At 54.1% G+C, this 25497-nt stretch overlaps 2 protein-coding genes across 2 annotated transcripts; one reads left to right on the top strand and one right to left on the bottom strand.

Annotated features, from left to right (window-relative positions):
* Positions 1-128: 128 nt before the first annotated feature.
* Positions 129-14614, bottom strand: DBF4B (DBF4 zinc finger B). The gene is made up of 11 exons (XM_041398973.1): positions 14192-14614; positions 10777-10968; positions 9400-9450; positions 8720-8789; positions 7806-7876; positions 7074-7110; positions 5166-5208; positions 4176-4292; positions 3888-4014; positions 3028-3137; positions 129-1994 (listed from the first exon to the last, which is right to left on the bottom strand). The coding sequence occupies exons 1-11, from the start codon at positions 14300-14302 to the stop codon at positions 614-616; spliced, it is 2310 nt and encodes a 769-aa protein (XP_041254907.1). The 5' UTR covers positions 14303-14614; the 3' UTR covers positions 129-613.
* Positions 14381-24149, top strand: CCDC43 (coiled-coil domain containing 43). The gene is made up of 5 exons (XM_041398974.1): positions 14381-14853; positions 18232-18319; positions 20595-20730; positions 21374-21429; positions 22731-24149. The coding sequence occupies exons 1-5, from the start codon at positions 14629-14631 to the stop codon at positions 22916-22918; spliced, it is 693 nt and encodes a 230-aa protein (XP_041254908.1). The 5' UTR covers positions 14381-14628; the 3' UTR covers positions 22919-24149.
* The last annotated feature ends 1348 nt before the right edge of the window (positions 24150-25497 follow it).

Raw genomic sequence — 25497 nt, 5'->3', positions numbered from 1 at the left:
TGCTGTGCCCATTGCCCAGAGACCCCTTCCAACAAAGCTTCCTCCACCCAACCCCTACTGCTCTGCTCCTGCCCCTAGTCACATTCCACACACAGTAAGGCAGAACAGAATCTCATCCCTCCGTTTTATTTCAAAGTTTAAAAGTTTGTAAAAAAATCTGAAACAAGTTAAAAGCACCTGAAAATACTCAAAGACAACCCCCAGACCACATGAGGAGCACAAATTTCATCACCATGACCCTCCTTTCCTAAGTCTTTGCAGCGCTGGGACCATGTGAGAGGAGGAACAGCTCTTCCTCTGGAAGGGCAAAGAGCACATTGCTGTTGGATAGAGAGTCCAGAGGCACCACTGTGTCAGTGGAGAGTCCTGTTAGGAATTAGAGGAAGCTGCTGGCTCTAAACATGGCCAGGAGAAAGGAGGGAAGATCACAGCCAAGGACAGGGAAGCCACTGCATCCCCATCAATTCCCACCAGGAGAGCTGCCCAGGCTGCCAGTGCTGTTCTCACCCTTGGATGTGCCTCCTGCTCCTGGCATGGAGGGTGCCTTGGTAAACCCCATCCCAGACCCTCCTCAGCTGCCACCGAGGGGCCAGAGAGCAGCCTGCAGGTGATTTTAGCTGCCAAACAATGTCCCAAGTATGGGGAAAGAGGTTCCTCTGGTCTCTGTGCAGCAGTTCCTGCAGCTCTTGTCCTCTCGGCCTGCCCAGGCCAGCTCCGGCCCCTTCAGCACGGAGCAGAGCTGAGACTTGTACCCGCTGTCCCTCACCCTGACGTGTGGCTGCTGCAGCAAGTCCCTGTCCACAGCTGGAATCCTGCAGCCCTGGACACCTGAGAGGCTGGGGAGCAGCTGCACATCCCAGTCTGACTTGGAGGAGCTCCTGCTGAAACCGGGAGCAGCCTCTGGGCTCCGGGGAGCAGGCGGGGGGAGGCCGGGGCTCTGCGCCCGCTCCGTGCCCTGCCTGGGCACGTCGGGAGCTCCAGGGGCTGCTTCTTCTGCTGCCCTGACACGGAGTGAGCAGCAACATCTGCCCGCAGCCACAGGCAGTGTGGGAGAGGGCAGGCAGCCAGCAGGGCAGCTGGTCCTGCTCGCTGTGCTCTCCAGAGCAGGCCTGTTCCCATTCCTGGGTGTGTTGTCACCGTCCCCTCTGCGCTGTTTCCCTTGGGATCTGTCCCTGCTCCAGCCACGCTCGCTGACAGTGCTGGCTGCAGCTGCCTCCCCAGCATCCAAACCTGCAGCCACGGCTCCCGGGGATCCCGGCTGGGATACAGGGTCCCCAGGGCTCTCACACAGGCACAGATCCAAAGCAAGGGAGCTGTGAGGTCTGCTGGAGAGCTCTGTGCCCAGGGGCAGGCTGCCAGCCCCCACCACAGCGGGCAGGGCTGGCTCAGACACCTGCCCTGCACCCTGTGCCCCCATCCCACCACCCACCGGCTCCATCTGCTCACCCAGAGGGGAGAGGCCAAAACCCAGCTCCAGCCTGGGCCTCTTTCCCACCTGGGAGCTCTGTCTGGAGCACAGCTGGCGTTTCCTGGAGGCAGGCTGTGCTTGGGGAGGGTGGCTGACAGACCCAGGCTGTGTATGAGGTTCAGATGAAGAAGGCATTGCCTCTCTGACAGGAGTGGGTGCTGCACGAGGCCCCCAGCCCAGCTCAGGAGCCAAGCCTAAACCTGAAGCCCCCAGCCCAGCCCCCGCCATGGTACCATGGGCAGCACAGACCCCTCTGCTGAGCCCTGCTCCCCTTGGCAGTCGCAGGGAGCTGTGCTTTGACAAGTCCCCTCCTCCTCTGGGATCCCTGACCCTGTCCTTGGGCAGGCAGGGGGAACGTCCCTGGGTTTTCAGGCCATGATCCAGCTCTGTATCCGTTACCAGTTCCACGGCACCCTGCTCAGGCTGCTCCCTTTCCTTTCCCAGCTCTGATGGCAGCAGCTTCATTCCTCCAGTGCTGTGTGCTTGAGGCACTACACGTTCATCTGCCAGGCAGGACCAGGGCACCCTGGGAGGAACCATCAGTTAATGCTCACCCAGCCCCATCAACACTCCCCCCAGGGAGACAAGGCCTCTCCTGCAGTGCAGGGTGTTTGCAGCCCTTGCTCAGGAGCAGGGAAGCAGTTTTAGCCTGGTGAGACTCAGAATGACTCTGCTACTGGCAGAGATGGGCAGCACAAGGGATCTCAGCCTCCTCAGCCCAGTGCCCAGGCACAGGGGGGCTACAGAGCAGCAGACATAGGGACAGAAGAGGTAGGCTCAGCTGCCCTTTCTAGTTTAGGAGGCACTAGGAGTCCACAGGGACTGAAGGAGAAACCCCATGGAAATGCAGGAACATCCCCCATGGTTTGTCTAAGCTTTGCCCAGCAGGTGCCAAGTTGGTCCAGCTTCAGCCTCTGATCCCCAGGCACAGGGACCCCATTCCATGGATGTGCCATGCAGCTTTGGGCTCCAGGAGTTCCCAGATCCCCAGACTTACTTGGCTGACCACTCCACGAAGCTGTTGGTGAGCTGGGAGATGACACGATCCACAGGGATGTACTGGGAGCTGTCCCTGGCAAACTTCTGGTGCTGGGGGCTCTGGAGATGCTGGAAGGTGGCAGAGGCCCTTTAACAACACTTAAAGCTTTGCCAGGAGGGGAATTTGCAGTAACAGGCACTTCCCACAGCCTAACAGACCAGAGGGCAAAGGGAGAATGACTCTGCTACTGGCAGAGATGGGCAGCACAAGGGATCTCAGCCTCCTCAGCCCAGTGCCCAGGCACAGGGGGGCTACAGAGCAGCAGGGTTTGAGTCAGACATAGGGACAGAAGAGGTAGGCTCAGCTGCCCTTTCTAGTTTAGGAGGCACTAGGAGTCCACAGGGACTGAAGGAGAAACCCCATGGAAATGCAGGAACATCCCCCATGGTTTGTCTAAGCTTTGCCCAGCAGGTGCCAAGTTGGTCCAGCTTCAGCCTCTGATCCCCAGGCACAGGGACCCCATTCCATGGATGTGCCATGCAGCTTTGGGCTCCAGGAGTTCCCAGATCCCCAGACTTACTTGGCTGACCACTCCACGAAGCTGTTGGTGAGCTGGGAGATGACACGATCCACAGGGATGTACTGGGAGCTGTCCCTGGCAAACTTCTGGTGCTGGGGGCTCTGGAGATGCTGGAAGGTGGCAGAGGCCCTTTAACAACACTTAAAGCTTTGCCAGGAGGGGAATTTGCAGTAACAGGCACTTCCCACAGCCTAACAGACCAGAGGGCAAAGGGAGCTGATTTTAGCTGCCAAACAATGTCCCAAGTATGGGGAAAGAGGTTCCTCTGGTCTCTGTGCAGCAGTTCCTGCAGCTCTTGTCCTCTCGGCCTGCCCAGGCCAGCTCTGACCCTTTCAGACAAAGCCAATGTCTGCCAGGTTTGGGAACACACAGTGTCCTGTTCCCTGCTCCTGCAGATGAGGAGGCTGTGTCTGGATGCAAGAGCAGCCTACAGCCTCCCCAGCAGCAGGAAAGAGACTCCACCACCACTGTCTGGCACTAACAGCTGGGCTCTGAAAGCCCCCTTGCTTAGCACTTTCCAGGAGACAAAAAACATCCTCCCACCTTTTCAATCTGCCTGTGCCCCATGGCTGCCATGGAACAGCCTCTTCACCTTATGGATCATGCAACAGGACGATCCTTGAGGCTCTTGCACCCCAAGAGAGGAGCATGTTGTCCCCCAACCTTCAAACCCCCTGTGCTCTGACCTGCTGGTCTGGGCACACAGATATACCACGTTCCCATCTCACAGGCAGATCCTGCTGGATGCAGCAATTCCTCCCAAAGGAGCTCATAGTGCTAACGAGCACGACACGATTAACAAAGCCTCTGAGAGCCCCCCACAACTCCTGCAAGGAACCAGCTCCCAGGGGAACCTTTACCTTCTGCAGCTCTTCAAAGGTCTCTTGGCAGCACTCACAAAACCCCCTCCTTTTCCTGGGCACGGTGACGTGTGTGGAGCGGGGGCTCTTCCCCCCAGCACTGAGCAGGGCACAGCCCTCAGCACCCCTGCAAGGGACAGCACAGGGTCACCCTGCCTGGCAGGGACAGCAGGGGCCAGCACAGGGCTCCTTGTGCCCACACCCAACGGCAGGTGGTCCCCAGAGCCCAGGAACCAGCAGTGAGTAGGAGCAGGGTTAAACTCTTGCACAGAAGGAGCTGCAGCTTACCTGGCTTGGCAGGAATTGGAGAGGCTTTTCAGAGGCTCAAATGGGCTTGAGGTTTTGGGTGCCAGGAAGTTGAGGCCAGGAAAGCTTTGGAACTGGTGATGGAAGGGCCGGAATTGCCTGAAAGCAGCAGATCAGGACATCATGGTCGTGCTGGCATCATGGTAGAGCTGTCCCTGCTGTAGCCTGGAGGGGCTCAAGGTGCCACCTCATCATGATGAGATGCTGCCCAGTGCTCTCCTGTGGCTGTGCCAGAGTTCCCATTTCTGACTGCACATGAGAATGAAATTCTCATTTCATTTAACACAATTAAAGTGTTAAACCCAGTTCCTAGTAACAGCCCCAATGGGGCATGTTTTGGACAGAAGGCAAGTTGGCCTGCTCAGCCCAAATTCCACCTTTTGTCCCAGGGCAGAGCAGTGCAGTATTTCCAGCTACCCCACTGCACAGGAGGGTTTTGATTCCCAGGCCACATCTCTCCCCTCACACTTCACTGCATGCAGCATGTAAACCCCAATATCTGACTCTTAATTGAGATGCCTTAAATGTTGCCTTTGGAATAATTAATTGGCCCCGTGGATGCTGGTAGAGTTACAGAGTCCTCAGAAACACCACAGGGATCAGGTCCCCTGTGCCCAAGGCTGTCCTCAAGTTACAGGCCCTGACCTCCTGTGCTTCAATCTCACTCCTCACTGCTGAGGGCTTGGGTGGATTAAGTGACCTGCTGAGGATCACACATGGAATCCGAGCAAGGAAGGAAACTGCTGTCAAGTCTCGTTTAACACCTTTTTTCTCCCTGACACACAAGACACCTGGATTGTTTCTCTAAACTCCATCTGCCTCCCTCTAGGAGAGAATCAACTTCCCAGTGTGGAACAGGGACTGCACAGAAGCCAGGCTCTGCCTCATGAGCAGAACAGTCCCTGGGGATGAAACCAGTGAAGGAGAGACCCCGAGGTTTTAGGGTAGGATATTTAAAAAGGTCTCATTTACCTGCTCTGGTCTTCAACTTTCAGAAAAGGGGGCTTCAATTTTCCTGCCAGAGAGAAACCTGGTTAGTTTTCCTTGCCAGATTCCCTACTTAGTCACTCACTCCCCAACAAAACTGGGCTCCAGAGCTGAGTGCATCAGAACTTCTGGCACTGGTGAATGCCAAGTGGTGGCCAAGCACAGACAAAACATCTCTAGGTGATCCTCAACAGCCCTGGGCCAAGTGTGCAGTGGGGTTTGGTAACCAAACCCTAGGGCAGCCCACATGGGACATTTCCACCTCTGAAAGAGTATTCAGCCGTCCCCTCACATCTTTAATGCCTCCTCAGCCATACAACCACTGGCCTAACACCAAGCCTTCTGACTCCAACCCCAAGAATTGTCACAACTCCCCCACAGTGTGCCACTGAGTATGAGAAGGGAACTCAGGGACTTCAGCAGCTGCTGCACTGGCTCAGAGCTCTGCAACAACTTCCAGCAGCTTTTCCTCCATTCACCCTGCCTCAAGTGCAGAACCTGGCTCAGGCCAGGATGGTGATGTCGAAGCAGGAAGAGATGCTGGAGACAAACCAAGGTGCTGCCAGCCAAGGCTGGCACCAGGACACTACTCGAGAGCAGTATCTGGCCTCTGCTCAGTTCCCAAGGAGGGCAAACAGCAGCTTTGCTTCATTTGGAGAGCAAGAAGAGAGCAAAAGAGTCTCAGCAGTGCACTGAGGGAAAATGTTTTCAGAGCCAGGCTGGGAGGGGAGGTTCCAAGGTCCCTCCTGTCCTGCAGGTACATTCAACTCACATTACGCTCACCTTGGAAACCTGAGTCCTGATCTGGCTAAGAAACAAAAAACACCAAGGTGTTCCCACAAGGTATCTGCCTGACCCTGACAGCAAGCCTCTCCTGCCTCCCTCATGGCCTCTGAAGGGCGAGGAGTTTTGTTTTCTTGTGATCCTAGCACTCAATGCTATTTTTTCCAAAGATCTTTCACCCTCCTTCCCCAGAAAGGCTGAGCCCACCTGTCCTCACCAGCCTCACCCTCTGCTTGCCTCAAATGTGCTGCTACGTCACTGAAGCTGCTATTTCAGTACAGGATCAAGTTTTTTCCTTGCAAACACTGCCAAATGCTCAGCACTTCTGAGAGAGAGGCCACGTGCAGGCCCCAGATCCAGCTCAGATGGTGCACGGGTCCCGAGTGATCCCAGCACTGACAAACAGCTCCGATGGCACTGCAAGACCCCGGGCCAGGCTCAGAGTGTGCCCAGCAGAGATCTCAGAGCTTGCAGGCACAATCTGCCACATCCAACAGCTTCTCGAGCCTTTCTTCAGCACCTTCCCCTCACCCCAAACTGGGAAATAACTCCCAAGTGTCTCACACACCATCCAGGCTGGAGTCTGCTCCAAAGCGGCGCACGCAGTCAAACCAGTCACAGACCAGCTGACGTCACCAGTGCCAATTTCAGCACCACAATTGGCTCTTGTCTAATTGCAGATGAGAACCTGGCTGTTACCCCTCCCTCCTCCCTGCAAGAGCCATCCCCAGATTGGTGTCTCAGCAGCACATCTCAGCCCAACAGAAGTGAGTGGGCTGGGAGGAACACGCTCTCCTCTGCAGGATGCATTATTCCTCAAAACCTCCTTTAAGCTGCTGGTTTCAGCACTGTTCTCAGGTGCCTTGGGATTCTGGGAGCTGGCAGAAAAGGGTTCTTAGGATTTTTGAACACAGTGTGAAATCAAAGGTCCTCAGCTGTCCTGGGAGGCTGCAGCCAGACTCCAACAAGGAGTAACAGAACCCATTCAAGGGGAACTACCTGAAGACATATTTTGGGATTGCCAAAGGTTTTGATGCATTTCAAATTCTAAATGAGACTTCTCCAAGCAGCTCCACATCTGAGCATAAACAGCACAACTTCCAGGCCTACCTTTGTGAATTTTGGATCTGGAGGCAGGGCATTTCACCTAGAGAAAAAAGGGACATACTCAGCATGGGAGCAGCACGAGCACAACTGCAGTTGTTGATCTCAGAGCAGCAGCAGCCTCACCCACCACTTCAGAGCTCTTGTACCACCTAGAGCACCTCCCCTCATTCTGTCTCCCAAGTTACCCGGGGTTAGTTGAAGTACAACATAAAGGCTGCCATGCCTTGTCCTTACATCCCACCTTCCCTCTGACCTCTCCAATGCATTAACCAATCCTTTGGTGAGCCAGTGTACCAGCCACATCATCATCATCTTACTTTGATCTGCTTGTGTGTGTGGTTTTTGCTTTCCCTACTAAATCATCTTTATCTCAGTTCATAAGCTTTCTCACTTTTTCTCTCCCAGTCCTCTCCCCATCCCAGGGGGATCCCAGAGGGTGGCTGTGTAGGACTGAGTTGCCATCTGGGGTTAAACTATGACCCTTAGTCCCTTAGGGTCAAAGTCAGTATTAGCTGTGCTATGAATGCTGATACTCAGCAACATCTGCCTCATTCTCACCTGGATTTACCCCCAACTTTACAAAAATAAAAATTCTTTGATTTTTTTTTCATCTTCATCACTAGCACAAGCACCAGATTGGATCCAGCACCCCCTGACTGGCTCACTGGCATTGAAACTGCTACAAGAACTGTTCAAACCCTGAACTCCTGAAATTGGCTGCAGATAAGTTGTTACCTCTGTCTTCTGGCACTGCTTCCTTGCTCCCGAGATGGCTCGCAGCAGCTGCTGGGCATAGGACAACATTTCTGTGTAGGTGGGATGTCAAAGGGCCAAAGCTGAGCCAGGGAAGGGAGCTGTTCCCCTCAGACTGCAGCCCACCCCCCCATGGCACTGGGAAAAGCTGGAGCCTGTGGCCCCTGGCAGAGCATCTCCCACAGGAATGGTCCAAGATGAAGCCAAGAGAACACTTTGAGGGGCAGTCCCTCTGTTTGCTCTCTAGCAGAGCTGGAGGCTGCTAGGGCTCTGCAGGAAGGAGACACTGGCAGGAGCTGTGCAGCACACAGAGCCCAAGGTCTGGCAGCCCCAGAGGCTGAGCAGAGCCCAGGGACATGATCCAGACAGGCTCAGCCACAGCTGTATGTCACTGTCATCAGACACTCAGGAACCTTTTACTCCAGGCCTATTATTAGTATCAGAGTTCTACCATCTGTCTTTCCCATCACCCCCTCCCCATCCATCATGGGGACAGGAGGTGCCTTCCAGTGCAGCTCCTCAAACACCAGCACTTCCTAATTAAACTCGACCAAATCCTGCCCTTATCATGATTGTACTTCCAGGTTAATTAGTAAAAACAGTCTTTTTGGAACAAATTGATGTACTGACCAAGATATTGACATTTCCTAATGTTCCACCTTCAGTAGATGACAATGTACCCTGTGTTTGCTGTTGCAAATGTGGCAGTGGCACATTCTGTACACACAAATCTGGTGTTCGAGGGCAGACCTGGCCTCGGCCAGGATGGCATCACTCCAGGATATTTGCTTGCAATTTCTTCCTTCTGTTCTACTCTTCTTACATCACTTTTGCTCCACCTGTCTCCAAAATCCCTCATTACCAGCAGCCTCCTTGCACCCCACAGGGAAGGATACCATCCACATGCAGGATCTGGACTCCCCACAGGCGAGCGTTGGCGAGGATGCTGCTGCCACTGCAGGTGTCCTGTACAGAGAGGTTTGGCAAAGCACAGCTCAAAGCACAGCCACGTGCAGCTCTAAACTGAGCTCAGAGCCCTTCCTGCTGCCCAACTGACAGAGTGTGCCTGTTACTAAAAATCAGGGCACAGCAGTAAAGGATGGAACTCATGCTTTATCCATCTCAAATTAACAGCAGCATCTTGGGTAAATGTTTAATCCCTGCTAAATCATGAGCTTCTAAGTGAGCACTGAGATTTATCTGGCCACTTGTGACCTCAGGGAAAGGATTGCAGGGGAGCCTTTTTCCCCAGCTATATTGCTTTAGTTCTTCTTAGGCTAAAAATTCATCTAACAACAGGCCTTGTATTAATAATTCTCTTGTGTTGAGCATCCAGATGGCTGGGACAGGCCTCAGAGGTACAACACTGGATGACATGGCTCCAGAAATAGCAGTGACCAGGAGCACTACACAACGTTCTGCAGGCCACAAGCAACTGCTCCGTGTCTTTCCCAGACCCAGGATCTGCTCTGTCAGCAGGGCAGGAGCTCTGCAGGAAGGCTGGCACTGGTTCTGCTCTGCTCAGCAGAGCTCTGAGCACACCCAGCCCCAGCAGAGCCCATCCAAGGCTGCCCACCTGGTTCTTCATGGCCTTGTTCAGCAGCTCCTTGCCCCGGCTCAGCAGTGCCTGTGGAGAGAGGAGACATGAACAGGTCATGGCTAAGAGCTGGAGAGCAGCAATCCCTGGGGATCCCCACACTCTGCTGGGCTCATCTCTGCCAGTGCAGAGAGCCTTTCAGAGAATGCAAACTGCAGAGAGGACCACTCAACTGCACCACCAGCACCAGCCAAGGCTTGGAATTATCGACCAGCAGGGAAATGAAGGCTCCAGAGTGAGCCAGGAGGGAGCAGCAATTTAGCTTGGAAACTGCCTGCTGCATCATGGAATTGTTCAGGCTGGAAAAGCCCTGTAAGGTCATCAAGTCCAACTCCTCCCCAGTACAGCCAAGGTCACCACTGACCCCAAGTCCCCAGCTGCCACATGCACAGAGTTTTTAAATGCCTGCAGGGATGGGGACTTCATCACTGCCCTGGGCAGCTGTGCCAGGGTTGGACAACCCTTTCCATGAAGGAGTTTAGCTAACATCCAACCTAAATCTGCCCAGCACAGCTTGAGGCTGTTTCCTCTTGTCCTGCCATTTGTTACTCAGGAGAAGTGACCAAGCCCCACCTGGCTACAACCTCCTATCAGGGAGTTGTAGACAGATCAGGTCCCCCTGAGCCTTCTGTTCTCCAGGCATCTGAACATGCTGGCCAGGGTTAGGAACATCCTGGGAACTGGACAATAGTCTCAGCAGATTGGTTCAGCTCTTTACAAGGCAAGGGACAGTGCTGGGAGCCAGGACAGGGGACAAAAACTGGGAGAAACCTCTGCAGCTCAGGTTCCCCTTGCAGGTGGTTCAGCTCCAGCTGGCAGAGATTCCCCAGGCCTGGACTGGGGCAGCTGCCTTTCCCCAGTCACAGCTTTCAGCAGACACCACATTCAAGGTGGGATGTTGGAGTTTGGTCACAAGCATTTGTGAGCAGAAAGCCCAGCTCCAACAGGCAAATGGGACCAGGAGAACCCCCTTCCTGCAGGGGGCCCTCATGCATCTCCTCCCAGGACACAAGGGCCTTGCCCTGTGACTGTGAGTACCCAGAGTCTGCAGTGGTTTTCCCTGTCTATATTTCTCTGGCTTTCTCACCACACCTCTGCCTGTTCCCTCAAGAAGCCAGCCAAGGCCTCCACATCCCCTGCCATTCCAGATTTCCTTGATTACAGCCCAAAGCTGTGACATGCATGTTTGAGGAGGCAGTGATGGCAGACAAAGAACAAGGGTATGAATAGGGACAGCCAGGGAGCAGGTAAAAAAACACACACAATATTTGCTCAGAGCAGGAACAACTCCACCTTCCAAAACTGCCCCAGATTCTACCCTCCAGACCCCTCGGACAAAACCTTTGTAGCTCTCACAGTGTATGGTGGCTTCTGGCGAGGTCTGGCTGGGGCTCCTTTGGGGGCAGCAGGCACTGAGCTCGTGGATTTTGTGCCTTGTGCAGCTGGGCTGCTCTGCTTCTCCTCCCGAGCCCTGGCCTGGCCCCGCTTGGCCTCTCTGTTGCTGGACACCACGCAGGTGACTTCTTTGCTGAGGAAGCTTTCGGTCACCTGCAGCGAGACAGAACAGAGCAGCTCTGCAAGTGCCTGACCCTGAGCTGACAGAGCCCTGCTGAACAAAGCTGCTGTCCCAGCTCAACCCCCACACAGCCACAGGCTGCTGGGAGCAATCACATTCCTTCTGTCATTCCATACTGACCAGGAGATCCTGTGATGCCCCAGAGACTCACTGCAAATAGTCACCAGAAATTCAGATCCAGACACCCAGGACTGTCAGCACCACCCACTCCTCACAGTGCTTTCAAAAACCCCAGCATCTGAGGAAAAGGGCCTGGACATCATGGATCAGCCTGGAGGAGTTCTGTCCTCCGGAGAGCATAACCAGTTTTAGAAAAATAAAGGAGAAAGGGAACAACTGGGCAAGCAGCTCCACAGACAATAGGGCAGGAGGGAAGCAGAGATGAAACATTTACACCTTTGCACAGGAGCTACCCAGCCAAGGAAGAGGTGGAAACCCAAAAGTTGGGACACTAATGGTATTGTAAGAACTAATGGCTTGGCTTCTCAGAATCTGTTCAGGGGGCAGAGGTGTGAAGCCCCTCAGGAAGATAAAGATCTTGGCAGCCCAAAATCACAGCTGCTGAACAAGCTGGTTCTGCTCCATTGCAGAATCCCTGTAGGTGGAGATTCCCAAACCACCAAGTGGGTGTGAAGTGCCACAAGGGTCACTGCAGGCTGTGCTGCAGGCACAGAAGAGAGGAAATCACAACCTCCCCATCCAAATAACACTCCAGAGTGTCACCATGTCCCCATGCCAAGTTCAAGGTGCCACATGCAAGCCCAAGGGCCACAAGATGTCCTGACCTGTGTCCTGAGCTACACACAGAGCCTGGGCTCAGATATTGCTGCCTTCACAGACAGTGGCTGTGGTGTAGGTCAGTATCCCCACAGAAGCCAGAGGAATGAGAGCTCCACTGCCAGAGGACCTCACTTCACAGAGGGAGGGCCAGGATGGTGTGTGACAGGAACGAGAAAGGATGGCCAAAGTCTAAAGTGATTTCCAAGTAACACAGCAGCTGCAGAGAGGAGTAGCTGTCTGCTGGGAGCACGGGGTTCTCAGACTTGAGGATGCCCAGCTAGGAAAGAGATGTCCCAAGAGTGGGTGGCACATCTAGGGGAGGGCAGAGAGAAACCAGCAAGTTCAGGATGAACAATTCACGAAAGGGAAAAGAGTGCAAGTCACCTTCCCCACGTGCCAGTGCAGCCAACCCCTGCTCAGGGCTGAAGGGACACAGCATCAGCAAAAATTAAAAGATTTTACACAGTGTGTGTGGGAATCGGGAAAACAGAAACTTCCACAACCACTGAAGGATTTGATCTCTAGCTCTAGAAGAAGCTTAGATTAATATAAAAACACAATACACAGCCATTAAGCAGAAAAATCATACACTTATGTTGCTATAGTTGTAAGTAATAATATGCCTTCAGTAAGTGAGAAACTATATCAATAAGATAGTAAAAAGTTTATAATGTAGAGGTGTAGTTGTATAGAATAAGCTAAGAGTTGAGAAGTTATAATAAAAGCATGTGTGTACACGTAAAACAGAAGCCCACTAGACAAAAGTATCCACAGTACAACAAAATTAAGTAAAGACAATGAGTTAAAAAGCAAAATAAACCTTGTAACATCTGTCCATTAGTTAAAAAAAATTATATACGGTCTTGTAACAAAAAACTTATAACTACTCTTGAACTATAACCAACAACTTACTCCTTTAAAATCTCACAACATCTAAAACTAATATTAATCTAAATAATAAATTGTTTTTAACCCACAAATAATTCAATTCCTTCATTACTAACAGCAACAATACTAAGTGTGTCCACTGTAGGATTTAAGTTTTGAGGTTAGAGGAGATGATCATCTCAGAGAGAATAAAGAGCTTGAAAACAAATAGTAGCAACTGCTAGAACCAAACTGTGCACAAGAGCAATAAGGAGGCAGAAAGATGAATAACAGGTACAACCCCATGCTCAGCTCCAGCTTGAGGGACTGGGGCAATGCTACTTTTTGAAGTGTTTTGGGACAGGAGATAAGGAATTGATGAGGAATATCAGCAGCAAGGAAGCCTGGAGGCCATGAAGGATGCCACAGGGATCCACCCAAATAACAGCCTCCCAGGGAAAAGGGTCCAGATGGCTTTTCTGGGAAAATCATGATAAAAGCACACGGCTCCGTGATAAGAAGCTTGGTTGGCATTTCCCTACTTTACAGTATGTTGCATTCCATTTGGAAGTCCCACAACCTCCCTAAAAGATTAAACTGCCACAGGCTGTTGTCAGCGATGAGGAGGAACCACACTCCAGTTACAACCACCTGGAAAAAGTACCAGGAAACCATTTATCACTGGCCAATGGGGCACCCATCACCCCACAAGCAGTTCTCACCTCTGGGAGGTGTCCCCAGGAGCAGCAGGCAGTTCCCAGCCCTTGGGAAGTGCTCCCAGGACCAAGTGACCACCACTGGAAACACCTCCATGGGCAGGGAGCTGCTCCCCACCACCTGGGAGCTGCTCTCATGGTGGTCACCAGCACTGGCCAGAGCAGGCAGCTGGGAACACCTGGAACGTTGGGAGGGAAAGGAGTTCTGTCCCCAGGAGAACATAACCAGTTTTAGAAAAATAAAGGAGAAAGGGAACAACTGGGCAAGCAGCTCCACAGGCAAGAGGGTAGGAAGGAAGAAGAGATGAAACACATACACACCAGTCCTTCCAGCACTGGTGGGACCTGGAACATCTGGAACGATGGGAGGGAAAGGCCAGAACATCTGGAACAATGGGAGGGAAAGGCCAGAACAGCTGGAACGATGGGAGGGAAAGGCCAGAACAGCTGGAACGATGGGAGGGAAAGGCCAGAACAGCTGGAACCATGGGAGGGAAAGGCCAGAACAGGTGGAACGATGGGAGGGAAAGGCCAGAACAGCTGGAACGATGGGAGGGAAAGGCCAGAACAGCTGGAACCATGGGAGGGAAAGGCCGGTCCCAAGTCCAGCACCGCCGAGGGCCGGAGGGACAGGGGCGAACTCAACCAGCCCCGCAGGGCTCCGGCTGCGGGGGAGCGAGGAGGGAACCGGCTCACCGGAAAAATAAGAAAATCAGGAAACATTAAAAAATGAGCAGAGTCAGAAAAGGGGCGAGGCCGCCCCAAGACACCCCCCTAGACCCCCGCAGTCCCGGGTCGCCGCCAGCCCCTCACGGCCCCGGCCCGCGCTCACCCCACCGAGCCGCCCGATGGCCTCCGCCAGGTCCCGGGCGCTGCGGCCGCTCGGCAGGTCCAGGTAGAAGGACTGTCCGCGGAGGGGCCGAGGGGAGCCCGTGCCGGCCATGGCCCTGCCCGGCGCGGAGCCGCCGGGAGCCCGCCGCTTGTCCGCGTTTAAATTCCGCCGCCCGCCCCGCCCCGCACGGCGGCCGCGCAGGGACGCGCCGCTCCCCGCGAAACCGCTCTCCGGGGGAAGGAGCAGCTGTGCCAAGGGCGCAGGTGTCGCGGGGCGCTCACGGGGCACACCGAGCACACCGGGCTGTCCGCCCGGCCCGGCCCCGCCGCTCCCGTCCGGGCACGGCCGCACCGACCCCGACCGCGCTCTCTCCGCTCCCGCCTGCTCCACAACTTTGTCCCGCCGCGGCCGCCGTCTCCTCCCTCTGAAGGCCCAAGATGGCGGCGCCCGGCGGGGCGGGCGCGGCCCCGATGGCGATCGCGATCCCGGGCCCCATGCTGCTCCCGGAGCCGCCGCCGTTCCCGGCCTGGCTGGCAGCGCGGCTAGACGCGCTGGGGCTGGACCGCGCCGTGTACGGCGCCTACATCGAGGGGCTGCTGCGGGAGGAGGAGAGCGACGAGGAGCGGCTGGAGGCGCTGCGGGCCGTCCTGGCCGCCTGCCTGGTAAGGGCGGGGGTCCCTCCGCGGCCCCGGCCAGCGGGGTCTGGCCGTCCGCCCCGCGCCGATGAGCGCGCCGTGCTCCCGCCGGAGCTCCCCTGCAGCCCGCAAGGCGCCGGGGCTGCGGCCTCCGCGGGGAGGCCGGGCGGGGCGGCTCCCCGCAGCCCTGGGTCATCGGCCCCTTCCCGGGACGGGTTATCCTCTTACTGGGAGGACACCCACATCGGGGGCTTTTCTTGCCCCCACCCGCGAGCCTTGCGGGGTTTTCGGTGCTTGTTTGGGGGTTTTGTGGCAGGCTGGGGCTGATGGAAGCTCTGTGGAAGGGGCTGTTGGTGGGGAGCGCAGGGACCCCCCTGGTTTGGTGCAGCGCTCAGGATTCACCGCCAGCCGGGCGGCCTGGCAGTGCCGGGTGGGCACCGAGAGGTGACTCTGAATGGTAAATCCTCTGGAGCAGCGTGTGGGGCGGTGCTGTCGTGGCTCACACGCGCGTTGTCTGTCAGGAATCGGATCCCGCTGGGGCCGGGACGGACGGGAACAGCCGTGGGTGGGCAGGGCTTGCCTCTGCTCCTGCCGGATTCCTGGGAGCCACGAGAGTGCAGGGAGCGATTTCTCTTCGATAATCCTCCTTGTGTGGTTTTACAGTGTCTGCGTCTCGGGGTTTTTCGTGAATGGATGTTTCATAGTGTAAAACGTTCAATCATGAGTAGTGCTGGTGTTGGGAACTGTCTGCTCAGATATTTTGGCTGGTTTCCTCCCAAAATATCAGTGTGGGAGCACAAAACCCAGAGGGACTGGACAGGTACAATCAGCTTTTTGTTATCACAGGTATGACACCATTCCTTCTGCACACTGACTGTGCCATTCCACTTCTAGGGTTTCCTAAAAGCCAGAGCAGCCTCCCCTGCTGTCCCTGTCCCCTCCCCACCCTGGGGCACAGCAGTGAGCTCCTTCAGCTGTGGCAGTGCAGCTTTGAGCCTAAAAGAGCCAGAGAAGCACAGGGTGCATCCTGAGGGACTGAGCCAGATGTCTTTGCAAAGTGCTGCTCTGCAGTAGTCGAGGTTAATTAACCTCCCTGTAATTACCAGACTTCATTCCATCCCCATCACTGTGCCTGGGAAGTGTGTCCTGGCTGAGCACTGTTGGCTGGCCCTGCCACTGATATTCCCCTTTCCTGATGTTCCAGTTTTCTGCTGTTTCCCCTTTTCTGCTCTGTGCTCAGTTCCCTTCTGTGCTGCTGCCAGGACTGAGCAGCTGTGGGGTTCCCATGTCCCTCCAGTCCAGGGCTGCTCAACTCCATGAGTTGAGCCTCATTTGCAGTTTCTGGCTCACTTTGATTTTTCTGCCATTCCTGTAAAACATTTTTGTCTCTTGAACCCTCAGACTTTGTAATTATTCTTTGTAGTCTGTTCTTTTTTAATGTCTTTTTTGTTTCTTTATTTTTAGACTCCGTGCTTATTTCTGTACTGACTTTTGAAACAGTGTTTTATTTGGTGATTTGGGGGTTTTCTTGCCAACTCTCTTCTAGTTCCATACACAAATTACAGGGGACTTTTTTGTTAACTTGTTTGTATTTCACAAACACTATTAAAATGAGGTGGCATCTCAGGTGATGTCTGCTGTCATGTCCATGGTTCCTCACTCCTGATCATGTCTTGCACTAGTGATGTTCTACCATTCCTAATGAAGAAACTTCAAACTGAGTTCTGTTTCTGTCCAGTTCTTCTCTTTAAACCAGACAGAATCCACCTCACTTGTACTTTTAGATTTTTCTCTGTATTTACTGAATGTCAAACCAATATAATTTCTTGGATTTTTGAAATACTTGGTGGTGGCCCCTGAGCTCTGTGACCCCCTGTTTGGCTCTCCTGTGTTCCGTGGAGCAAATGTCAATGGGCTCCAAGACATTCACCTCCTTTAAGTAACAAATTTAAGCAGGGGAAAAAAACACCTGCAGGAGCACAGCTGGAGACAGGAGTGAGAAGCTGTGAGAGCTCTGCAGGGTCAGGAGCTGCTCCAGGCACCACAGCTGGGATTCCTGAGATTCTGTGGGGACACCATGGTGAGGCAGCAGTGCCCCTGCAGCCCTGGAGAGCCACGTGGGAGCAGAGATTCATCTGCAGCCCCTGGAGATCCACGTGCGAGCAGAGATCCACCTGCACCCCCTAGAGATCCACGTGGGAGCAGAGATTCATCTGCAGCCCCTGGAGATCCACGTGCGAGCAGAGATCCACCTGCAACCCCTAGAGATCCACGTGGGAGCAGAGATCCACCTGCAGCCCCTGGAGATCCCCCTGCAGCCCCTGGAGATCCACGTGGGAGCCCAGATTCACCTGCCGCCCCTGGAGATCCACGTGGGAGCCCAGATTCACCTGCCGCCCCTGGAGATCCACGTGGGAGCCCAGATTCACCTGCCGCCCCTGGAGATCCACGTGGGAGCCCAGATTCACCTGCCGCCCCTGGAGATCCACGTGGGAGCCCAGATTCACCTGCCGCCCCTGGAGATCCACGTGGGAGCCCAGATTCACCTGCCGCCCCTGGAGATCCACGTGGGAGCCCAGATTCACCTGCCGCCCCTGGAGATCCACGTGGGAGCACAGATTCCCCTGCAGCCCCTGGAGGAGCCCCTGCTGGAGCAGGGGGATGTGTCCCACTGCCACTTCTAAGTTGTGTTTAATGTTCCAGGCAGGTCAAGGGGGACCAGGATGTGCCTGCAGGTGGGAGGTGATGGTCTGTCAGCACCAGCACAGGGGCTCCAGCTCTGCACTGCCCCTGACCTGTGATTTATCCCATGTAAATTATTCCCTTTAGCGAGCTTGGTGTGGAGGTAGCACTGAGTCACTTCCCTGTGGCCTTGCTCAGGAAGAGAGAGGATGAGGGCAGGAGGCTTTGGGAGCCAAGACCCCCAGTGACCTCGTGGGTGTGGGCAGGGCTGGGGCACCTGCACAGCCACCCTTGAGGTCTGAGCTCTTCACTGACCAGAACAAAAGAGAAAGTCCTCTGGGACTTCTCTGCTTTTAACCCGCTGTGTTCTCAGAGGTGTGTTCATGTCTTCAGTGGTTACACCAGGTGTCAGTATTCAAATCTGACCACTGATTTGTTTGGCTATAACTTCCTTCCCAAGAAAACTCACTTCCTTGTCAACCCAGGACAGGAACCCACATGTGTCAGAGTGTCCATGTGCACAGTGACCAGGTGTGCTTGTGTCATTCCAGGGAAACCAGAGTCCCGTGTGTGTTTAACAGCAGATTTGGGGTGAAAAGCTGCTCCTGAGCTGACTGCTGGGTGTGCAGATCCTTTGTAACTGCTGCTTTTCTTGTCTGATTGGTGCTTGTTTGAAGCAGCCAACTCTGTTCCAAGTCTGAGGAGTCTCTTTTCCCTTTCTAGGAAGAAGATCTCTTGAATGATGTGTGCAGGGAGGTTGTGGAGAGGTGGTCTGACTCCCAGGTCGTTGATTCCAAAGAGGAGAAAGAAGGTAGAGTGCTGTGCCTTGGGGTGCTGTGTCCTGGTCCTCAGTGTGGGGTGACCTGCAGGGCCTCACCTCAAAGGGAACTTTGTGTTTGTCCTGGTAGGAGTTAAACCAAAGCTGCCCTGTGGCTGCAGGTCTGAGCTGCCTCTCACTCCACTGCTGCTCAGTTACTCTTTCACCTGGCATGGGGATGAGCAGCTTCACTTTGGGCTGCCCCAGCATTCGCTGCTCTTTGGGTTCATCATCCTGCAGGGGAAAAGTGATTTTTTTTTTTTTTTTTTGTGGTTTTTTTTTTGCCTTCTGTTGTTTTTTGGGTCTTTTTTGTGGTGGTTGTTTGGTTATTTTTTTGGTTGTTTGTTTTGGTTTTTTGGTTGGTTTTTGTTTTGTTTGGAGTTTTCTTTATGGTGTGGTTTTGGTGGGTTTTTTTGTGTGTGGTTTTTTTTCTACAGGATTTTTTTCTGATGAGATGGTCATTAAGGTCCAGCCCGAACCATTCTGTGGTTTTTTCAGAAACCTCCTTTCCCAGCACATCCAGGGCTGTCTCTGCTCAGTGCTGGCACTGCAGCTATTATGGTATAAAAACCCATGCTGCTTCTGTCTGGGCAGTCTGGAAAGCAGCTGGTTTGTCCAACTGCAGTGCCCCTGTGGAGAGCTGGGCTGTCCCTGCTGCTGCTGCTCACCCCACTCACGTCTGTATTTCCTCTTCCAACATTTTCCCTTACAACTCTCCCTTTTTTCCATAAATGTTTGTTGGAGGAAGCTCTGTGAGGCTGCTGACAAACTGTCACTGCTCCTTCCTCAGCCCCACTGTGCCTGTGTCCATCCCTTGTGCTCAGCTGGGAGCCAAGACCTGGCCCTGTCTGTGTGGGGGGTTTGTCCTGGTCCCTGTGCAGGGCTCTGGATGCAGTGGAGCTGTGAGCTGGGAGGATTTGTGGTTCAAGCATGGATCAGTGACATTGCAGTGGCACAGACCTGACAGGAGATTGTGATAATAGAATGTCCCTTTGGTCTAAGTCCTGCTTTTTGTTTGCTTTGCATTTTGCCTCTGGTTGCAAACAGCACATTGTCAGTGCCTGGTGTCACCCGGGAATGGCTCTGGCAGCAAGTCCCTGGTGACTGCATCAGCCCCAGCATCCCCCTGTGCCTCACCACTGCATGGACACAGTAGCTCCACCACTCAGCAGCTCAGTGGCTTTCCCCAGAAATCCTGGAAGTCTGCTCTTGGCCTGACCTTGCCTTTGGCTGGGGACAGGGGAAAGTTAATGCTGTTCCGTGCATTAAATAAATTAAATTCCTCCTGAGGACAAGTGACTGGGATTGTTGGAGCTGCTGCTGGGCTCCTCCTGCTCCTGACAGTGCTCACCCACAGGGATTTTTCTTGTTATAAAAAGACAGCACAGTGTGTCTGGGTTCATGGAATTCCAGGGTGAAATTATATCACTGGGGTTCCATAAAAGGATAAATCCCCACTGAAGTGTGTATCCACTCAGAATAACAGAGTCCTGAGGATAAGTGATTAACAGACTAAAAAAAATTGCCATCAAAACCCAGATGTTATTTAGGAAATGGAATTTCAGTGTTAAAAGGTAAATCAGCCGTTGGTCTCTCTTGGTTGGAAAGAAGGGGAGAGCATGGAACTGATCCCTCACTTCAGGTTTTCAGAATTTCTCTTTGATGGGGGTTAAGTACATACTTAAATAAACTTATTAAGCTGTTTTGAAGTGAAAGAGAATGTGATTTGGAGTCAAATGGATTTTCATTAGCCAGAGCCTGACTGATTCCAGTTTCATTGTGAGACTTGCCTTACTCCAGGGATAACAGTGTCTGCTCAGGAATAACAGTGTCTGGTGATGGCTGGGTGCAGCACAGGGAGTTCCCCTCCAAGAGAGAAGCACAGGGTGCCACCACCTGTCACCTCAGGGTGTCAGCCCCATGCTGGCCCTAGCCAGCCCCGTGGTGGCTCCTCAGCAGCTCCATCTCTCCCAGATCCCAACTGGAATTCCCCAAAGCAGCTGGCTTTGACATCACCACTAGTGCCCTTGGGAAAAGCTCAGGGGGTGTTTTTGGGTGAGACATCTCCCTTTGGGTGGGCGCATTTCCCCTGCAGGGCACGGGCTGGGTGGAGCTGCAGAGGGGGCAGGCAGTGAGTGACACCAGGGGCCGGTGGGCGCATTTCCCCTGCAGGGCACGGGCTGGGTGGAGCTGCAGAGGGAGAGTGACACCAGGGGCTCGGTGGCTCTGTCTGTGGCCTGGGCTGACACTGTCACTCCTCTCCTGCCAGATGAGGTCCAGGCCATCGCCAGCATGATGGAGAAGCAGGCCAGGATAGTGGTGAAGCCCAAGGAGGTGTCTCAGGAGGAGAAGCAGAGGAAGGCCGCGCTCCTGGCCCAGTATGCCAACGTGACTGACGAGGAGGAATATCCTTTTCCTGCACTGCTGGGGGCTGTGAGGGACATCACCTGCTCTAAACCTCCTCAAACAACGCCCTCCCAGCTCTGCAGGGCCCTGGGGAGAGCTGGGGAAGCTTTGCAGTCTTCCTTCAATAAAATAACTGCCATGGACAAAGCATGGAAGCTCCTTGTTTGTGGAGTGCTGCAGGCAGATGCTCCTGGGAGGGTGTTTGTCCCCAGCAGCACGTGGCTGTGGCTCTTTGCCCAGCCCAGGTGTGTGGCAGGAGAGCAGTGAATGCCCCCATCCCTCAGCAGCTGGTGCTGATCTCTCTTGCTTTCCCAGGAGAAATCTGCTGAAATAATCCTTTACAGAGAGAGTGTGTGGAGTGGGAGGGTTAGAAGTTAACTCTTTGTGGTGCTGAAGAATGAGCCCTTCCCTGCCCAGCAGAGTGAACTGTAGGCAACTGTATCTGGCCCTGGAGCAGCAGGAGCTGTGCATACCTGGTCTGTGAGAGTCCAGCTGCTTCTTCCTGGCTTTATAAGGCTGTTACTTGTCTGTGAGAGTCCAGCTGCTTCTTCCTGGCTTTATAAGGCTGTTACTTGAGTCCAGTGTGGCTGGAGAGAGAACACGAGATCATTGCTGATGTCTATGTTTCCTTAATTCTCTCACTGGTGGGGATGAACAGGATGGATTGATGACAGCTGTAAATATTGGATCAGAAAAATGTATCCTTTGAATTCCTGGTGACTCAGGCTGCTTGTCAGGCAGGCAGCCTCCATGGTGAGTTTCCCATCCTTCCCTCCCTGTGCTGGTCTCCCTGTTTCTGTAGGGCCACCTTTTAAGCTTGGGGATTGTTTTTTCTCTGTGTGTACCCTGACCTTGCTCACAGTGACAGGGACAGTCTGTGTGCTCTGCACAGCGCTCACACCAACCCTGCCGTTCATTTCCTTCTCCTCCCCTCTTTCCCTCTTCCACCTTTTTGCAGCTTCATAGAACGTGCTCAATGATAAGGACAATGCTCCCAGAACATCAGGCTGATGTTAAGTGGTGTCCACAGAGGGAAATCGTGTCAGGAATGAAGCTTGGCAGGCCATGGTGCAGCTGAGCACTCAGGGTGGGCAGGACCAATGGGCCCGTGTCTGTCTCAGAATTGGGACCATCCTTGAGCTCCCAGCTGGCAAATTTAAGATGGAAGCAGGTTTTATCACATAATTAAATATGAAACCTAAGTTATTCTTGTCCGTACATTAGGGACAGGTATGTATGTACCTGTCTGCACAAACACACATGTATGTACATGTATGTATCTGTTCAGACATGTCACACAGAGCTGCAGTGAACCTACTCGAGGCTGTGCCCTGTGTGTTTGCTCCCTTTCAGGTTTGTAGAGGTTTGACATGTATTTTTGCACATCAGTCTTAAGATCCAGTAGGCAACCTCATTTTTCCAGGAAAAAACAGAATCGCTGATGTTGGAAAAGCCCTCTGGGATTGAGTCCAACCATTCCCCCATCACTGCCAAGGCCACCACTAACCTCTGTCCCCAAGTGCCAATGCCTGACCACCCTTTCCATGAAGCAGTTTTTCCAATATCCAACCTAAACCTCTCCTGTCATAACTTGAGGCTGTTTCCTCTTGCCCTGTCCCTGTTCCCTGGGAGCAGAGCCTGACCCCCACCTGGCTGTCCCCTCCTGTCAGGGACTTGTGGAGAGTGAGAAGGTCCCCGCTGAGCCTCCTTTTCTCCAGGCTGAGCCCCCCCAGCTCCCTCTGCCACTCCTCACTGGACTTGTGCTCCAGACCCTTCCTTCTCTAGGAGTGGGTGTTTTTTCAACCCAACTTTTCTTTCTGGAAAAGCAACCAGAGATTCCTTCTCCTTTCTGCATTCCTCATTCCCCAGTTCCTTACCTGCCTGGTGAGGAAGCAGGGAGTCAGAAGGTGAGAGGGGAGGTAGAACAAACTTCCCATGTGCCCAGGCACTGTCCCAGGTGACCTCAGCCAGAGCGTTGTCAGCCCTTAGCCCGCCCCAGCGCTGTTCCGAAACACCAACGTGGAGGATGTGCTGAACGCCAGGAAGCTGGAGCGGGAGCTGCTGCGGGACGAGTTCCAGAAGAAGAAAGAGCAGGATAAACTGCAGCGGGAGAAGGACAAGCTGGCCAAGCAGGAGCGGAAGGAGAAGGAGAAGAAACGAACACAGAAAGGCGAGCGGAAGCGGTAGCTGGTGATTTCCAGTTGGACTCGCAAAGGATAAAATTAATTCTGAATACGGTGTGTGTTTAAAAAGCAGCAAGAATTCCAGGCACGTGGCTGGGAGCAGTTCTTGGAAAGTGGTGCCTTTGTTTTTCTTTTTTTTTTTTGTTTTGTTTTGTTACATAGCAGAACAGAATCTCTGAGCAGCTCCTGGACTCAGTGTGCCCTGTGCTTGTGGTATCAGTGTCCCAGTCAGTGCTCATGGCCAGTGTCTGTACCAAAGAAGGGTGAAGTGATTATGTCTGTGTTGTTAAATTGATCCATTTTTACTTCTGACCATCTGGGAGCAGAGCATGGTGTAGGAGCAGCCCCTGCACTGGCTGTGGTTTGAGCTGAGCCTGTCCTGCCACTAGCCAGGACATGCTGCCCTGGGGCACACATGAATTCACTGACACAAGCCTTGAAAATGTCTTTGCAAATCACTGTGTTTGCACTGCTGAGGCCAACACTCCATCCTGCTCATGCTGGGCTGGTGAGCAGGACTGGAGCTGAGCTCAGCACAGGGCAGTGCTGGGCTGCAGCAGAGGAGTGAGATGTGTGAAACAGAGGTGAGCTGCAGTGATGTGACTGCATCACCCATGGACTGTGAGTGAGGGAAACACTGCCCAGGCAGGAGCATTGGCCTCAGCAGGAGCAAACCACACTCCTAATGCAGTTTTAAGACTCTAGAGAGCTGGAAAATGGTGCTCCCTGATGTTCTGTGGGGTGAACATGGACTGTTACTTCCATGGCTGTTGCTAGGGTGAAGCTCTGCAGCTGCTTTAGCACAAGCAGGGTGAGGCAGGGATGCAGTGGGGTCACTGCCCATTGGGCACAGCTGCCTTCAGGAAGTGCAGTGCTCCTCCTGAATGCTCCTCCTCCCCCCAGAGGGCTCATCCCTGCTGCTCCAGCCTTTTTGTGATGGTGTTGCCCACTGAGGAAGGAGAACACTAATCCTGTGAACTGAGGGAGAAGGAGGGGCTGTGGGAGGAACAAGTGTGCCTGGGCTCTGTGCTGCAGCATGCTCCAGGTGTTTGCTGTGAGGTGACCTGTGCTGAGCTCCTGTGCTCCTGCACTCCCAGGTGCCCGACCCAGCACCGCTTTCAGCACTGCTCTGACTCCAGGGCCAGGCCTTCCCTCAAGCTGCTGCTGCTGTGTGTGTGTGAGTCTCCAGCTGCTTTGTCTTTGGACTTGAGTATTAAATCTTGATTGACAAAAAATGGGTTCCTGTGAGTGATGTTGCCATTCATGATGGCAGTGCCAGTGGTGTGTCCCGTGTCCTTGCTGGCCCCTTGCCCAGCAGCATTTCTGAAGGCTTGCCTGTTGCTGCCTTGGTGCAGATGCAGCTTCATTCATGCCTTGTTTCTCAGGGCTGTGGTGCCCTCTTTCCTGGGAGCTGACCCAGCTGTACTGCTCCCCAGGGCTCTCTTCCCAACCTGGCCTGGTGCACTGCAGCCATTCCTGGTTGGAATTTCAGGTGGCTCAGGCAGCTGCCAGGGTGTGGGACTGCGGTGGAACAGGGCAGGGAGCAGCTCTTGAGGGAGAGGGTGTCACTCAGGCCCAGCTCCACGGGCCAGCCCTCACATTCTGGTGCCCTAGAGCCCTGTGCACCAGCCCTGGGCTGAGGCTGGGCAAGGCACTGGCTCTGCCTGAGGCAGCCCTGGCCACCTGCAGGGCTCAGGAGGCTGGAAGCAGGGGCAATCTCACCTCCTACTGGCATGCCTCTTGCTCTGGCAGCAGCTGCTGCCCCTCCTTGTCAGCTGAAGTGGCTTTTCCCAGAGCTCTGTGACCTGGCACTGAACTGCTCAGCCCTTGGCTTCCAAGGAAAATGCAAGCTCAGGGCTAGGGCTGCCTACCTGCATAGGCACAGCCCACCTGAGCCTGTCATGGCCTCCTGAGACCTTTGATTGTGAGGGTCCAGGGAAGGGCAGCATTCACCTCTTCAGGGGAAGCACTGCTCTGCTCCAAAGCCTGTCCAGGAACAGCTGCACCGTGTGTGCACATCCATAGGAGTCAGCAAGGATGCAAGAAGGGCACAATCACACACACGGTGGGAACTGGCTCCCACAGCCCTGCAGATCCCTCTGCAGGCACCACTGTCCCCTGCACTCCCAGCCAGGCACAGGGCTGGGCCAGGCTGTGATGTCTGTCTGGCTAAATCAAGGCCCTGTCAGGGACAGGGACCAGGAGCAAGGACAAATCCGGCCCTTTGGCATCCAGCAGCTGTCCTGGGGCAGAGTGGAACCATGGCCAGGAGCAGCACCAGTGGTCTTAAAAACCCTCATTGCTGTTGGAAACTTGAAGTGAGCTGAGGCTTCCCACCCCATGAGTCTGCAGGGCTGCCCCCTCTGCTCACCCCACAGTCCTGCCCCTGCCCCCCAGGACTGTGGGCTCACCCCTTCCCATGCCAGCAGTTTGTGCCATGGATCAGGTGCCCAGGCAGGCAGCAACTCAGCTTCTGGAGCTCCAGCCACTGCTGCTCCATTCAGGACAGTCAGCAGTGCACAGCTGGCACTGACAGCACAGAGTTATTTATAGAGCAGGAATACTCTGGACTCGCCCCTAAGA

This window comes from Onychostruthus taczanowskii, unplaced genomic scaffold (genome assembly GCF_017590055.1).
Source record: "Onychostruthus taczanowskii isolate IOZ18803 unplaced genomic scaffold, ASM1759005v1 scaffold151, whole genome shotgun sequence".
In the NCBI taxonomy this organism is placed as follows: Eukaryota; Metazoa; Chordata; class Aves; order Passeriformes; family Passeridae; genus Onychostruthus; species Onychostruthus taczanowskii.
This window is presented reverse-complemented; position numbering and strand designations above follow the sequence as displayed.